Below are 16,384 nucleotides of genomic sequence, written 5' to 3' on the forward strand. Positions count from 1 at the left end.
AGTGAACCTCAAGCAGGAGTAAGAGGGTCAGGGTGGGTGGAAAGTCCTTTCCAAGTGGACCGAAATTATGTGAAGCAGCTCTGCCTGCAGCACCGAGCCTCCTGCCACTGTTTGCATGCCTGCATCATGGTCTCACTGCTGGGCAGCTGGCATCCAGTGATATCCCAATGAATGCCTTATGATGCCCCAGGATGTCACTGCGCACACTTTGGGAACCTTTGGCTTAAGTTAGGACCAGGGTTCTTGAAGGAAAGCCTCCCCCAATATGCAGAGGCCCATTCCCTGAGTTCAACTGGAGAAGTGGGTACCACTATTATCAGAGACTTGGTTGGATGTGTTGCAGGGTTGGGTTTTCTCCATGCTGTGGTACTCCCATGTATGTAGTACTCCCTCGGCATCAAGATTTGTTTGGCCTCATCTCTGCATGAATTTTGGCAGCCTCTGAAAAAATTGTGTTATTTTTCTGCCTTTGGTGACTTATGTTGACTTTCCTTTTTATGGGTGCATTTCTGTTGGTTCTCTGGACTGCATTCTCTAAATGGTTTTATTTGATGTATTTTAATTAATCTCTTTTAAAAAATGATTATTGTAAGCTGTCTTTAATGCCTCCATTAGGATGGGGAAAAGATGAACTATAAATATTTTAAAATAAATTTCTTAGGTTAGATATTCAAATCCCGCCTTTCCAGTATTCAAAATGCTCCATGAATGCTCTGTGGTTGTGATTTAAATTCAAGAATTATACATATGATGAATTAATTTTGCAGATAATGTGCTTTTTAAATTTCTCCTCAGTTGGAGAACTGAGCATTTATTTGCAACAATGGCCAACAAAAAATGGCTCTTTTGTTTGATCAACGGCACACTCCCACACTACTGTTTCCCAGTTATCTAACCTTTGTCTATACAGTCTCCATCCCATCTCATCTGGGGGTGAAAGAACAAAACATTTCTTCCCACTCTCACTTCCGTGCTCCTAAAGGTAAGATTGCAGGACTGCTGAACATTATGCTAATAAAACCAAGGAGCTGATGGTTGGAGATTCACAGATAGGCTTTCTCCAAGGAGACCTGCTTTTGGCTTTCACTCCAGATAGAGCAACCCTCCATCTTAGGTAAGCCCAGGAGAGCTTCATGCTACTCCTTGCACCTGCCGGCAGAAGCCTGTCAAGGTACACATGCCTGGTCCCTCCAGTGGGCCTTCCAGAGCTCTCAGCCTCAGCAACTGTCCTTTTCAATCATGCAACCCTTCCTGGTCAATTGTCAAACAATCCAGGAAAGTCGTGCTTGTTCAACTTCAGCTCAAGCTGCAAACAAGGCCTATGTCCCAAATTGGACAAAAAACAATAAACAATGCATGGCGTTTGGTTTCCAAGTCGGCAAGCATACAGGGTACTCTGAACAAAGTTATTCTTGCATTTCAGTGCAGCTGTCAAGAGAGAACCAGCTATAGGGTATAGCCCTAAATGTTTAGTTTAAGTGTAGTTTAAGTGCAGAACTTAAGCCTTTAAGTTCAAGCCATTGAACAAAAACAAAGAGAGTACTAAGAGTATGACTTCATGGCATTACAAGTCTTACCTTCTACCAAGGATGTTAGGAGAGTGACGTTTGCTGCTTTCCTTCTTCCCGCAGGTAGGTTGAGTCCCAGTCTGTCCAATTTTTCTCTCAGGCAACGTCCCCCATTCTTGGATTTTGCTCTGTCAGATGGTGGTGGTGGATGAGGAAACAGAGCTTTATTCTTTCTGATTTTAACACATTACCTTAAATGTTCACCATAAAGCTTCCTGTTATCAGTTTGCAGCTAAAACTAAGGGGACTACTTATCAGGATCTAGAAACTCTTAGAGGCTAGAGATGAAAAATGGGAATGGTGAAGTTGGTAAGGAAAGAGTTCAGGACAGCTCCCATCTGAGATGCCAGGCATTCTATCTTTACTTGCAGTCAGAATGGACTGTAGAACAAAAGTAAAGCATTCCAACAATGGCCACCTTCCTCTCTTGGATCTATATTCCAGAAAGAACTTTCTGAACAATTGTCACTCAGATCTTCATGTAGGAAGCTTCCTGCAATGTTAATTTCATTCAATGTTAATTTCAGGACGTATGAGTATTCATAGGTTCCACTGAGCCTATAATCCATAAATGGGTAGAATCCATAAAAGGGTTCTACACAGCAACATGAAAAGTAAATGGAAACACTGGATGCAGTGTCATCCTGAAACAGCATGGAGGAAAGGTGTCTCCCACCATGAAAAAAAAATGGCTTATCAAAAGAACGAATGAAAAGCAACTTCACCATGAAGCCATATGAAGCCACACTTCAGGAAGCAGATTCTAGAAGAGCTGCTGTTTTTCTGCCTCTGAATACTATTTCCATTTTTGATGAAAGTGCACGAGATAAATGCCATAGTGACATTTCAGCTGCAGAAATGCATAAGAGATTACTTTTACACCTTAACCTAGCTGAACGAAAGCAATGAAATGTCTCATCCAGTCCCCATCAGAGATGTTCGCACATACAAGTGCGCTACAGTTTGTCTTACCTTCTCAAAATCCCTCCCAAGAGAGAGGCATTGAGGCATTCTGGTGGAGACAAGCGCCTCTTCACCTCCGCAATCGTCACTTTGTATTTAGAAGTAGAGCTGAGTAGAGATAAGCGGCCAGGAACTGAGCAAAAGAGATCCGTAGGATTAACGACACATGTACCACCTGGAAAAAAAAATGAAGAAAAAACAAATCATATATGGAAGAAAGTCAAGTGTTTCAGACTAAAATGTTCTTGGAACATGTCTGAGGGAATGTTTATGTCTTCCCCAGCTTTGTCACTTTGAAAATCACCGTTTGATTGCTGGTCTTGTGGGCTGAAAGACATATAAAAATTACATACCAAACAAGGAAATTAGAGGAAATCTTGTTTAGTGTGTTGAAAATAGTCATATACAACAGGCTATTTGCCACCAAAGTTGAGGCAAAGGAGATATTTCATTTTCTACTGTAGGCTACTGCAAGAGTGGTGGCTGCTTGTTGTACTCTTAGATATTGGTTTGGGGGGACTTTTCAAAGACTTTTAGGCCTCAGGACATCCAATGATGCCATTTTCAAGTGTAAAAAAGAAAGAGAAACATTTGTTGCCAAATGTAAGGTGTAAACAAAGAGAGGTGAAAATGTGAAAGATTATAATAATGTATGTATTAATTGTTGAAGCCTGGTATAGACACCTTGTGGCACACAAACAGCAATTAGATCCAGCTTGTCACTTTTACTGATCCCTTCTGCTCTCACTTGTGGAGCACAAGCCTCTTGCACTGGTTTGATCTGGCTGCACTGCTCACTGAGCAGTTTCACTCAGGAAATTATGGCAATGAACCTAAAGGAAAATATGAGAGTATTACACCCTTCCCATCAGGAAATAGGAGGCATGTCCAGTGGCTGAGTGAGAAGAAGTGATTTGATGCTGTTTCTGGACCAGCTAGCATTGCTGTTTTGGGAGAAGAGAGCAGGTTGGCTGGTCCAGCAACAGTACATTACTTTGATGCTTCCTGCACATGCCCAATCTCGTCTGATCTCGGAAGCTAAGCAGGGTCAGGCCTGGTTAGTACTTGGATGGGAGACTGCCTGGGAATACCAGGTGCTGTAGGCTTATACCATGGTCTTTCGAGACTGAAGGTTGCCAACCATTTCTCCCTGGAATGCCCTGCAATGAGGTTTGATGAGCTGTGCTATTTGCTGATGGAACGGATATCTGTTAGCAACAGAGAAAACAGAGCATAACCCTTTCTTGCTCCTTTTGGCCCCACCACTAGCAAATTTTTAACCCTGTAGGAGCTGATCTCTCTCTCTCTCTGGTTAAGTCTCTAAAAGTAGGCAATTACTATTTATTTATTTATCTATTTATTTATTTATTTATTTAATGCAGGAAGGGTGTGTTTGACCCTTGAGCACTTTGACATGAGAGACTCCACCACCCTGGTGACAAAGTTAGCTGGTTTCAATCATAGTTCAGCCATTTTTGTAACTTGTATTACATTACAAAAGGATTGTTCAGTAGGATCACGCAGTGGTGGCTGTCCATCCCTCTGTTAGCATAATACTGTCGTGTCCAGTATGCTCCAGTACTGTGCTCCATAGAATACTGTGCTCCAGTATGGCTTAACAGCTGCCATACTAGCAAGATTGATGCCAGATTAAATGAAACCATGAGGATCATAAGCGGCTGTATAAGACCCACTCTTGGCTGTTGGCTCCCCCGTTTTGAGCCACATAGCACCAACAGCCCTACAAAGATAAGAGGCTTTAGTGAAAGAATACAGAAAAATCACCAACAACCCACTGCCAGTGCATGCCGATCTTCCTCATCTATCAATCGGTAGACTCAAATTCAGGAAGCCTTCTCTGGCACTAACACAACATCTGCTCAACAGTTTCAACATCAATGCCCAATGGAAAGCAAAATGGGCAGTCAGATGCCCAGAAACAGGTAGATATATAGACGATCCTACACTTAAGGTGCCAGGTTTCGACTTACCTCGTCAGCACTGGAAAACTTTGAACAGGATCTGTACCCTACATGGTTTGTCAGGACTCAATGTTTAAATGGGGGTCTAGTATTTACCCCTCAGTGTGATTGCGGGTTCTCCCACCAAACCATGTACCACATTGTGTCTGGCTGCAAACTGTGGGCGTATACTGGCCCATGGTCTGACTTTTTCAATGAAGGTAACTCTGTCCTTGAATGGCTGCATGAACTGGACATTGACATTTGATCTAGTCTAACTAATATATAAATCCATGTATTATATGCCATATGCTAAATAAATAAATAAACTGTTGTGTCCAGAGGGCTAATTAAGCTGCTGAGTCAAGAGGCAGTATGTGTGTTGAGGGGGGATTGTGGTGCCCCCTATCCTCCTTAACTGATATGACATGAGCTCTTCAGAGTCCGTGAATTCTCTGAACACTCAAATAGCATAAGGACCAGAACAATGGTGCCAACGTCAATCCAATATTCTGTGGGCCAGGGCAAACAGCCAGGGGCCACACGTACGTAACAGCAGCCCACTGAACTTCCTCCATCCCACACTGCTGCCAGTAACTCAGTGGGGACAGAACAGGGGAGACTATGAGCTGTTTGGATTGAGGAGTGGGCCAAGCCAGGGGAGGTTTGGGACGGGAGGGGAAGGATCTCAGTCACAGTGAACCTGTCTCCCTTTCCCTAGCCAAACATGCCCCTTGACTCTACCCAGACTTACACCAGCTAAGAAGCTGGTATAGGTCCAGGGTGATTTATTGGAGATTTTTGCTTACCTCTCTAAGTCCACCTGGTCCCGCCCCCCCAATAGCATGCAGCATGTAATCCAGGCAGTTTAGTGGTGCCAAGTCTATGCACTGGTTCACGCAAAGCTTGGGTTGCTCCCCTTCAGATAATAAAGGAAGAGGGGGTTATGCAATTGAATTCTTGGCCGTATTAAATATTCTCTGCAAAAGATATCAGGGAGAAAAGTTCTAGCATTCTAGTTTTCTTTGTGTATGCTTTCATTCACTTGCTCACTCAGTCCTAGGAAACATTAAAATGCAATCCCACAGTCTGAACTGAAACAATCTTACCACTTGATCTGCTGTTGGGGTATATAAGTTTTACAACAGCAGAAAATGGAGGTGCAAAATATTTCTTTGTATTTTATACTTCTACATACAAGGGTGATTAATTCAGTTCAATTCAAGTGCTATTTGTATCAAGACATTTCAAGTCTACCAGGGAGGGATGATGAAAACCAAGGTCCCAACAATTTCTCTCTCCATGGTGTTTCTATCATGTTTACCTCTTTACCATATTTATAGCAGTAACTATTGTTTGAAGCAGAGTTCATAGCCAGTCTCAAGACAAGTTTCATAATAGTTTCAAGGCAAGAAACTACTTGCATTATATTCCCACAGGCTGCGTCTGGTTATTTTATACATATTGCAGTTCATGAGGTACCGTGAACTATTTATAAATCTTTTCACAATTTTCAATTTATCATGTCTATATTTATACCTAGAACATTCAAATAAGCAATCATAATTTTTCTGAATAAAAGCCAGAAAAAAACCTAATTTCTGATTTTTTTTTCCTAACATGATGTGACAAAGAAACAGAAACTAGGATGTAGGTTATGCAGATTTCTCATTTATGGTTTGGTTTAGAACATAAGAAGAGCCATTCTGGTTCAGGCAAAGGGTCCATCTAGTCCAGCTTCCTGCACATCACAGTGGATCACCAGATGCCTCAGGGAGCACACAAGACAACAAGACACAATCTGCATCCTGGTGCCCTCCCCTGCATCTGGCATTCTAATGTAGCCTACTTCTAAAACCAGGATCTTGCACCTACCCATCATGGCTTGTGACCTGTGATGGACATTTTTCCTCCAGAAATCTGTCAAATCCCTTTTTAAAGGCATTGTTAGACATCATCACCACATCATGTGGCAAGAAACTTCACAAACTAATTACACACATGGGTAGAGAAATATTTTCTTTTGTCTGTCCAACTCTCCTGACACTCAATTTTAGTGGATGTCCCCTGGTTCTGATATTGTGTGAGAGGGAAAAGATCTTGGGGTGCTGGTGGACAGCTTGATGAAAGTACCGACCCAGCATGTGGTGGCAGTGAAGAAGACCAATTCCATGCGCTGGAATCCTTCTATCAACTTTATCCATCCCCTGTAAAATTTTGTACATCTCGATCATGTCCCCTTCCAGGTGCCTTGTTTCTTGACTGAAGAGCCCCAAACGCTGTAGCCTTTCCCCATAAGGGAGGTGCCCCAACCCAGTAATCATTTTGGTCACCCTCTTCTGCATCTTTTCAATTTCCACTATATCCTTTTTGAGATGCAGTGACCAGAACTGGACACAATACTCCAAGTGTGGCCTTACTATCAATTTGTACAATGGCTTTATAATATTGGTCATATATTAAAGCGTATTTTCAATCCCCTTTTTAATAATCCCGAGCATGGAATTGGTCTTCTTCACTGCCACCACATGCTGGGTCAGCACTTTCATCAAGCTGTTCACCAGCACCCCAAGTTCTCCCTCCTGATCCATCACAGACAACTCAGAACCCGTTAGCCTATATATGAAGTTTTGATTTTTTGCTCCATTGTGGATTACTTTATGCTTATTTATATTGAAATTCATCTGCCATTTTGCTGCCCATTCTCCCAGTTTAAAGAGATCCTTCTGGAGCTTTGGTCCCTTCTGGTCTTCACCACCCGGAAAAGCTTAGTGTAATCCACAAACTTGGCCAACTTGCTGCTTATCCCTGTCTCCAAGTCATTTACAAACAAGTTGAAAAGCACTGGTTTCCAGTGACTGGGGCCAGCAGGATTAGGGAACATGCTTAGAATGTGTCCACCAGGTTTGCTTTGTTTTGTTTTCCCATGGAAATGGTTAAAGTATTTATTTAAAAAATGTCTATCCCACCTTACTTCAAATGGCACTCAAGGCAGCTCACAACACTATTAAAATATCTCAATATGCAAAATTAATTATATCAAATATATATCAAAAAAGTCTTGCAAGAGCAGCATAACCTGCACAGCACAAAAGATTCAAAACAATTTGCCAACATTTAAAAAACAGCAGCTGGAGACATGGTTACAATGAAGACAAAATCTACCCTCTGAGCAGGACAGTGGGTAGCTCAACACTCACTAGCCTTGGGCAGTGTTTCTCCACATTTGTCCCTGCTGTACCACTTTGCATCATCCACCTAATTGGAAGCACCACCGGAAGTAACCAGCAATGATGTCATCGCCAGTTACTTCCAGACTGGGAGTACAGATGCAATGTGACAAATAACGGTAAGTGGTTCAGGGTGGAAGAGAGGAATTTTTTGAGCACGCAAAAAGCGTGCACTGGAACTCTGCCCATCAAACCGAGCCTCCTACTGCTGCTTGCCGTGTTGAATTGTTGGTCTCGCTGCCAGGCGGTGTGGGTCTGGGGGTCCTGCGTGTACCATCAGTCCACCATCTCAAGTATCACTGGTGGTACTGGTACCACTGGTTGAGAAACACTGCCCTAGGGGGCACATGGATCACCCATAATTTTGGTGTGTCTTTTCCCATTAATTTATCTATAGCTATCTCTATAGTTATAGAGTGAGTTTTTGAGTGAGTTCAGACTCTTTGGACGCAATCCTAACCCCTTATGTCAGTGCTTTCCAGCACTGGCATAGCGGTACCAATGGGACATGTACTACATCCTGCAGTTGGGTGTCACTCACAGAGGCCTCCTCAAAGTCAGGAAATGTTTGTTCCCTTTCCTGAGAGCTGCATTGCCCTTAAGTCAGTGCTTCCCAGCACTGACATAAGGGGTTAGGATTGCGCCCTTTGTCACACTCCAGCATGATCAAACTGTGAATCCAGAGCAGAGTTATGCAGACAGGGACAAGTTTGATTCCTGGGGACTTCCTTGGGACAAGTTCAGTGGGGCAAAGGAGGCAGGCTACAATCTGGGACACAGTTGTAGGTAAGCGAAATATCCCTCCCACCTTGTAGATCTGTGAGACCTTGTCTTCACTGATAAAGACTACATACATGCAGCTTACATGAAGACGCACTGCACCTGCCTAGAAGTCTCTGCACAATAGATGGCCCTCCACTCATTTAAACAGTTTTACTGAAGGACATTTAATAATAGACATTTGTAATAAATAGTCATTCTAGAAATGGTCACTTCTAAAACATAAGGTATCAAATTAGACGTTTGTGTTTTAAAGAAAAAATGTTCCAAAAAATGTGATTTCTTCACCCATGTTCACACCAGTTATACTCCCACAGACCTACAATTCTAGGAAAATATTATCCCTTTCACAAGATTTCAGTTCAGATAGGCAATGTGTAAATGGAGTTAATTATCCTGGAAGTCACTATTCATTTCAACTCTTTATATGTTTGTCTGTGGGTGGGTAGATTATTACCGGCAGTCATAAATCTTCGTATTGCAATGCAGGTGACCAATTAAGCCTATGTTTTCCAAACAATGAGGCAGCACAGTAATGAAATATTCATATTTCTCTTTTAAAATCCAACCCATATGTGCACAAACAATTTGTGCAGAATAAATAATTGTTCCTTTCATAGGAAAACATTTTGCTCCCACCTGCTTCAGTTCAGGTTTCATCTTTCAGGGCCAAACCACATGTTCTGTTAAATGCACAGTTTTGCCCTGAGTTTGTGTGTGCGCATGTGTTTTCGAAAGTAGTAGCCATGGAACAGGGAGATCAGGGCTGCAACCACGGCATATGGTGGCAGGACAGATATTGAACTGTTTTTCCCTTTGTGCTGTGGTCCTGACAAAATCATGCCCCTGAAGCTGCCACTAGCCCTCTAAGGAAAGCTTCCACTGGCACCAGCTGAGTTTCCCTGTGGAGGCTTCAGAGGCACAGTTTTCTTTGGGACCAAGGTATGGAAGATGAGGACTAACCATCTCCCATGAGCTATGGTCCCATTCCTGATCTCTTTACCCTGTAGCTGCTACATCATTTTTACAAATCAGACCACATGCCAAACTACATGTATGATGTGTCCTGTGGCCACATTGTGTGTTCTGTAGTTTGGTGCTGAAAAAAAGGCATAGATTTATACAGTTCGAACAACTGATTCACAGAGGGATCCACTTTAAAGCAATGCTGAGCAAAAAACAGATTATTGGACATTACAAGCAGGATCTAAAGAATGACTTTAGCCTAAAGTCTATAGGTGCGCCATAGGGGTTTGGGCATGGAAACTGGGAGTACTGACTTCCTTCCTTTGAGTGGCAGATTCCCATGCCAGAGGATTCTTTGGGACCTGGCCAGTGAGAGTGAGTCATACTTTGAAAGAAATTAAAATGCGTAGAATATGAGCAATTCACCAATAAATTGTATTACTTATTCTTCACCATAGAAACATGACGATGAATTGATCTTCTCAGCTTCCCCTCATAAGGCAGATATAAGAGTTGTCGGATTGTTTTCTATGTGACACTTTAAGGGCCCAATCGTATGGGTCTCTGCACCAGTGGTATGCTTGAACCGCTGGCTCTGGTTGTCACGAATGTGCCTGAAAGCATGCTTTCAATACCCTCAGAGTAAGCAGTGCTGGCAGAAAGCAGTGCTCCTTTCCCTGTCACCACAACTGTGGTTGGTCTTCCCAGATTCCCTTGTTTCATTGTCCTTCAATACTCTATCGTCATCTGTCAGATTTTGTACGCTCTGATTTTTTGCATAAAGCTGGCCAAAGACAATAGGTTTTTTAAAAAGTTGTTATTGCTTATTAAGTACAGTTTCATTTTATTTGTCCCAGTAACATGGTGGTTCCCAAAGTTTTTTGATTGGCGGCTCACTTGACCTACTGGGCCATTGGTTGCAACTCCCCATTAGGGCTACAATTCTATACATTGTATAGGGTGAACAGTTTTTCACAAGGATTCCGCAATTCCCCTGGCTGGTTTCCATGGAACCCACAGTTCATAATTTGGGAACCACTGCAGTAGCATATTGGGACAAGTTGGTTTCATGGTGTTTTGAAGTATTATGATACAATACCTATTTGTTGGAATACAATAGAAGGACCAAAGATCTGCGTGGGCACATTACAAGTAATGATAGCATTATCATCCCAGCTTCATCTCTCTCTCTCTCTCTCTCTCTCTCTCTCTCTCTCTCTCTCTCTCTCTCTCTCTCTCTCTCTCTCTCTCTCTCTCTCAAAAAAACAAACAAACAAACAAAAAAAAACAAAAACAAAAAAACCCACAAAAAACACTTATTGTTTCTCTATGATCTAAATCAGGGGTGTCCAAACATTTTGGCAGGACGGCCACATCATCTCTCTGACACTGTGTTGGGGGCCAGGAAAAAAATAATTAATTTACAATTAAAATTTGAATAAATATACATATATGAATGTATTAGAGATGGAACTTCCATGAATGAATGAATGAAAGTCTTGTAATAGCTCAAGGCCTATAAAAGGTCTTGCACAAAGCAAGACCAGCCTTTCCTTTGCTGCCACTGCTGCATCACAGATGTGAAACAGCAAGTAGTGGAGAGAGCCCTCGTCCCACAGCTCAGGTGAGAGATCGAACAGTTGTCCTCACACTGAGAGCAGTTGCATCAGGCCAACATGAGCTCCAGCAAGTCTCCGGAGGTCCAGAGGCTCATTGGAGACTGGAGGCTCCCTGCGGGCCAGATTGGGAGCCCCTGAGGGCCGCAAGTGGCTCCCGGGCCAGGGTTTGGGCACCCCTGATCTAAATACGGGACTCCCAATGAAGATCTTGAAGAAAATTAATGTTCCACTCCCAGTTTTCATCTTCTCTCTTTATAAGCAGCTTAAAAGGGATTGCAATAGTCATGGTTGCACCATGGCAGAAGCATAACTGGCCAATTTTGTGCCTCATTTCTCATGACTTATGGAAATCTGTGAAGATTTCTAAAGTCTACGATATGAGCAATTTCCTAAATAGGCTATTGTGTCCAGTTTGTATCATATCAATCTTCTATAGCTGAAAACCTCAAAGCAGCCAGGCTGGCCTTACCATACAGCAACCTGAAGCATGGGGCAGATTCCAGACAGGGTCATTTTTCTGCCTCCAATTTGTGTATGAAAGTTAAAAAGCAAGCTCCTGAAGGTAGGAAAAGGGTTAGCAGACTTTATGTTTCAGGTGTACAAATGTACAGATGAGTTCTTACCCCCCCCCCCCAATGAAATTAACTATTACATAAAGTATGCTACAGACCAGTATACTTTAGAGACTGCTGCATGCCAGCTGAGTGTCAAAACTGGAGACCACTGAGTCGAAACTACATGCCAAAACTGAATCGCTGCGTGCCAAAAACCCTTTCCCGGTGTGAACAGAGTTTACTATTCCTCTAGGGAGCCTCCTTTCTATGCCTCCAATCGCCCTCAAACTTTGTGCCGGCCAGCCGTGCCAGCCAGTCATGTCTACCTGGAAATCTGGGTGCAAAGCCTGCTGGGGCAATGGAAAATGGAAGCGACTGGCTGGCGCAAAGCTTGAGGAAATCGGAGGCACAGAGAGGTGGCTCTCTGGTGGAATAGTAAGCTCTGTTCACCCAGGGCAAGAACTGTAATGGGTGCCAGATCCAGTCCACAGATTGGAGTGTTCCTGCAGCTAAAAAGAAACTGTCTACACTGTTGAAGGATAACAGCTGGAGTTTGAAGGTTTCTATGTACATAGAATAACGTTGTAAAGACCCTTACTGCTTCTGGAAAGGCTGCCTACATAAATTGTCTTGAGCAATAGAGAAGAGCACTCTGAGGAGAAGGAAAGGCAGTATATAAATACAGAAATAAATAAATCTATGGGGCCTTAGAGTGGCAAACCTTGCCGTCCACCCCCATAAAATCCATGATGCTGGTGCAGAAGCTGCACCATCATCTTGTGCTTTGGGGCCACTGGCATGAACAGGTGGAGGCCCCATGTGTGCAGCAGTGGTTCCATGATGTCCTGCTGGAGCAAACAGGGAAAGTTTGGGGGCAACAGAGAATGGGGCCAGTTTGGGGGCAGGAGTGGGAAGATCACAGTGGCAGAAGCACACGCTGAGATTCTGTCCCCTTTCCCTTTCCTGAAATGCCGCCTGAGACTCCTCAAAGTTGCATAGGTCTGAGGTGACCCAATGGAAGCCAGTTGGCCTTCAAGGAAGTAAGAAAAAGTTTTACTTACCTCTCCCAAGCCATTTTGTCCCATCCTCCCCTCCATAGCATGCAGTGTGCAGTCCAACAGCAGCCCTGCATGCTATGGCCTGGCAGGGGATAGGATTGGGCTGTTAGACATTTTATTCACTATGGAAATCAGCATATTGGTGGAAAATGTTATGCTGCTTGCCACACATCATGTGTACTGTCTACTTAAAACTCATGTTTAAACACCATGGTATGAGTTGGGCTATCATTTACCAAGAAGCACATTACAATTTTTTTCCCTGACTTTTGGTACTAAGTTTGAGTCTTTCATTTAGCACCCTAACTATAAAAACTAGAACCACCTAATTTAAGAAAACCAATATCACTATTCTCATGCAATTGATCAACTTGAGAAGGTTTTAGTAGCTAAACTCCAAGCAGTATAGAAAAACACCCCATGAAGCAATCAGTCCAAAAATGTTCATTGTATTCTGACTTTTATCCAAATCAGCATGTAAAGATATGCTTTAACTGTTGTCCTGCAATCCTTCCTAGATTCATGAAACCTCTTGGATATGCTTCGTAGAATGAAAGAATCATAGAGTTGGAAGGAACCTAAAAGGTCATCTAGTCCAATCCAAGTGCCTGTAGAAAGAAATCCTCCTTGAGCATCTCCAGCAGGTGCTTGCCAAACTTCTGCTTGATGATCTCCAGTGAGGGAGTGTCCACCACTTCCTTCGGCAATCTGTTCTACTGCTGAACTTCCCTGACCATCAGGAATTTTTTCCTGATATCCAACTGGAATCTCTTCTCTTGCAGTTTGTACCTGTTGGTTCTAGATCTACTTTCAGAGGCATTTGAGAAAAAATTTGTCCCTTCTTCCATATGACAACCCTTTAGGTATTTCATATCCTATCATATCTTCTCTCAGCCTTCTCTTCTCTAGGCTGAACTTTAAAGCAGAAGGTTATATCCAACCTGTGTTTAGATGGGTTTTATTTTGCAGGGGGCCTTCACAGTTTATCCTACAGTAATTTCATTTTTTATTTTTTTTTAGGGAAGTGAATATTAAAAACATTTTGGCATGATACAATGGCAAAGATAGAAATGATTATTCCCTATGTGAAAGGTTGCAAATGTATGCTTGACTTATTGGGAATAAACCCGTATGTGGGCCTTCTCATTGTATATGATCAGGCAGTACTACAGAAAAAAGAGGGGGAGCTACAAAATAATAATAATAATAATAATAATAATAATAATAATAATAATAATAATAATAATAAATAAAGTATGTGGTGAGGAGAAGCATTCTAAATCTGGACAGAAAACTGCTTCTTCCAGACACATGCTTCAGTCTTTCATCATCTGACCCATAAGCCACACTTTGCCAGAGCTCAGAAACAGAAACAGGTAGGCGCACATATTAAAAAACATAAAAGATTGGCTCTCTTATCCCAGCCTTCTAAGATTGCCTAGCCTCTGAAATCTCCTACAGTGAAACTGGGGTTTCGTTCCCCCTGAAAGTACTAGGAAATTGCCAGCTGACAAGTGCACTGCTCTCTTGTCCTGTGATAAGATACAAGACGTGCCTTGTGTTGCAGAAATACGTTTCCATTCATTTATCCTGAACTACTGCCTGTTTCCTGATATGATTCCAAGTTTCCATATTTAGGGGAACAGAATAATTCCGCTCCCTTCATAGTTCATCTCTTCATCTTTCTTTGAATGGCAACATATTGTGGTTTGTAAAATATTTTTGTAAACAGGCCTGTCTGCACACATGGAGCTCTCAGCAACTCCCAGACACACTTGGAAGCAATATAGAAATTAATGGGGCTTCAGAAGCCAAAGTATTTCGGATTAGGCTGCTATTTGGAAGTTGTGATGAACAATGGAATTGGTTTCCAAGCAGGTGTGTTTGAGACAGAAGCAAAATTAGAGAGATTAGAAAACTATATCGTCTGTCTCTGGAAAAGGTAGCTGGTCCTTTTGTGTATGAGCCAACTACAGCATGTGTAAGAACATGTGCAGTTGTGGGCTGAATTGGGCTGGCCAAAAACATTTTGGTGCCCGAGGCAGAAAATCTAAATGGCAGTATCATTCTCACTAATTAACATGGGATCCAATCCACAGCAAGTGCTCCTGCACAAGCCTCATTGAGATGAATGAGTGCTGTTTAAGGACATATTCATGTCAATGGGGCTTCTGCAGGATCACCTTCTGGTGCCACAAGAGGTAAATCTGTCTGCTTCCCACTCTGCCACCTGTCTCAAGAATTTGCTGCTTATGACCAGCTTGTATTTTAGGTGCTCCTCTGGTCTTTCAGGGTTCATGGTACTCTTTTAAATTTTGTATTAATAAGTGCCACTTCTAATTTCTGTGTTAAAGCGGACAGTCTTGATTGAAGATGCTATCGTATGGATTTTGCAAAAAAGAAAAAAGCATTTTGAGGAGGGGGTGTGCTTCAAAAGAATACATAAAAATAAAAAGGAAGTTAGAAGTAGAACCTACGTCTTTTCCCCAATATAACTCGATTTCCTCCTCTTCTGTGGATAGACTGCCGGGCAGATCTGGCTAAAAAGCCATCCGACAGATTGTTCAACAGTATTAATTCATATGAATATGAAAACTATAGGGGCACTTCTCATATTGTCTGTCAACTACAAATCTGTGGGTTCAACAATGTCGGGATTAGTTAATTCCCTGTCCCAACCTGCTATATTCTTTCCCTTTATTGTGCTGCAGGTTTGCTCTGCTCTGTATTCCATTTCCTTGAGTTCCAATATAACCAGGAAAACTTTTAACATCAATGAATTCTGAAAGTGAAGCATGCACAGTGTGTCTCAGTTTTATGTTCCCCTTAAATGTTTTCCCCTCCGCAATGTTGATGAGCATATACAGAGGGATAAAATGCTGCAAAAAGAAAATTTATGGAATCATGTGTATTAAGATTGTACAGGTACTTCCTGAATTACAGATGTCCAACTTACAGGCTGCCCAACTTATCGACAGCTGGTGTTGGTGCTTTTGCACAAGTGCAGTTCATTTGGCCTTGTGCTTTCATGCAGGTTCAGTAGTGCTGCTCCAAGTTATGTTAGTTCTGACTTCCAGACAAACCTCCAGAATGGAACTAGGATGTAAGTCAGGAACTGGCTGTATTAAGATGATTTTGTGCAGTGTTTTACTGATGTAAACATATGTTTCTCAGCATTAGTATAAAACACCACATGAAAAGCACTATAATACCGTCATACATACAATCACCCCAAGATTGCTTTTTACAGTGGTTTATCACTGCACACTTGAAGTTAGTAATGTAGAGCAGGGGTCTCCAAACCCTGGCCCGGGGGCCAGATGTGGCCCGCAGCAAGCCTCTTTCCAGCCAGCGGCCAACTTCTTATCCCCTGAAAGCCTGTGGCCCACTCAGCTGAACATGACCAGAACTGTGCTCTGATTGTGTCTGGAAGGTGTTCTGAGTGCCAGAGAGGTTGAATGAATGAGCCCATTCATGCATTTATTCACTCATCTAAATTCCATCTCTAATTTCCTTATTTAAATTTTTTTTCTGGCCCTCAACACCACGCCAGATATTTTAGGCGGCCCTCTGGCCAAAAAGTTTGGAGACCCCTGATGTAGAGGGAGGAAGAGAGGAACAAAGAAGGAAACTGAAAACTACAGCAGATGGTGGATACACAGTGCTGTTATTTATTTTTAAATAA

At 42.4% G+C, this 16,384-nt stretch overlaps 1 protein-coding gene across 1 annotated transcript in view; it reads right to left on the reverse strand.

Annotated features, from left to right (window-relative positions):
• The window catches only part of TFAP2D (transcription factor AP-2 delta), a 45,099-nt gene that overhangs the window by 15,777 nt on the left and 12,938 nt on the right, over positions 1 to 16,384 (reverse strand). The window contains exons 4-5 of the mRNA XM_066609676.1: positions 2,541 to 2,706; positions 1,578 to 1,696 (exon numbers count right to left, since the gene is read on the reverse strand). Of these exons, the coding sequence (XP_066465773.1) occupies positions 1,578 to 1,696; positions 2,541 to 2,706 (285 nt within the window). The remainder of the gene's footprint in view (positions 1 to 1,577; positions 1,697 to 2,540; positions 2,707 to 16,384) is intronic.

This window comes from Tiliqua scincoides, chromosome 1 (assembly GCF_035046505.1).
Source record: "Tiliqua scincoides isolate rTilSci1 chromosome 1, rTilSci1.hap2, whole genome shotgun sequence".
Taxonomy (NCBI): domain Eukaryota; kingdom Metazoa; phylum Chordata; class Lepidosauria; order Squamata; family Scincidae; genus Tiliqua; species Tiliqua scincoides.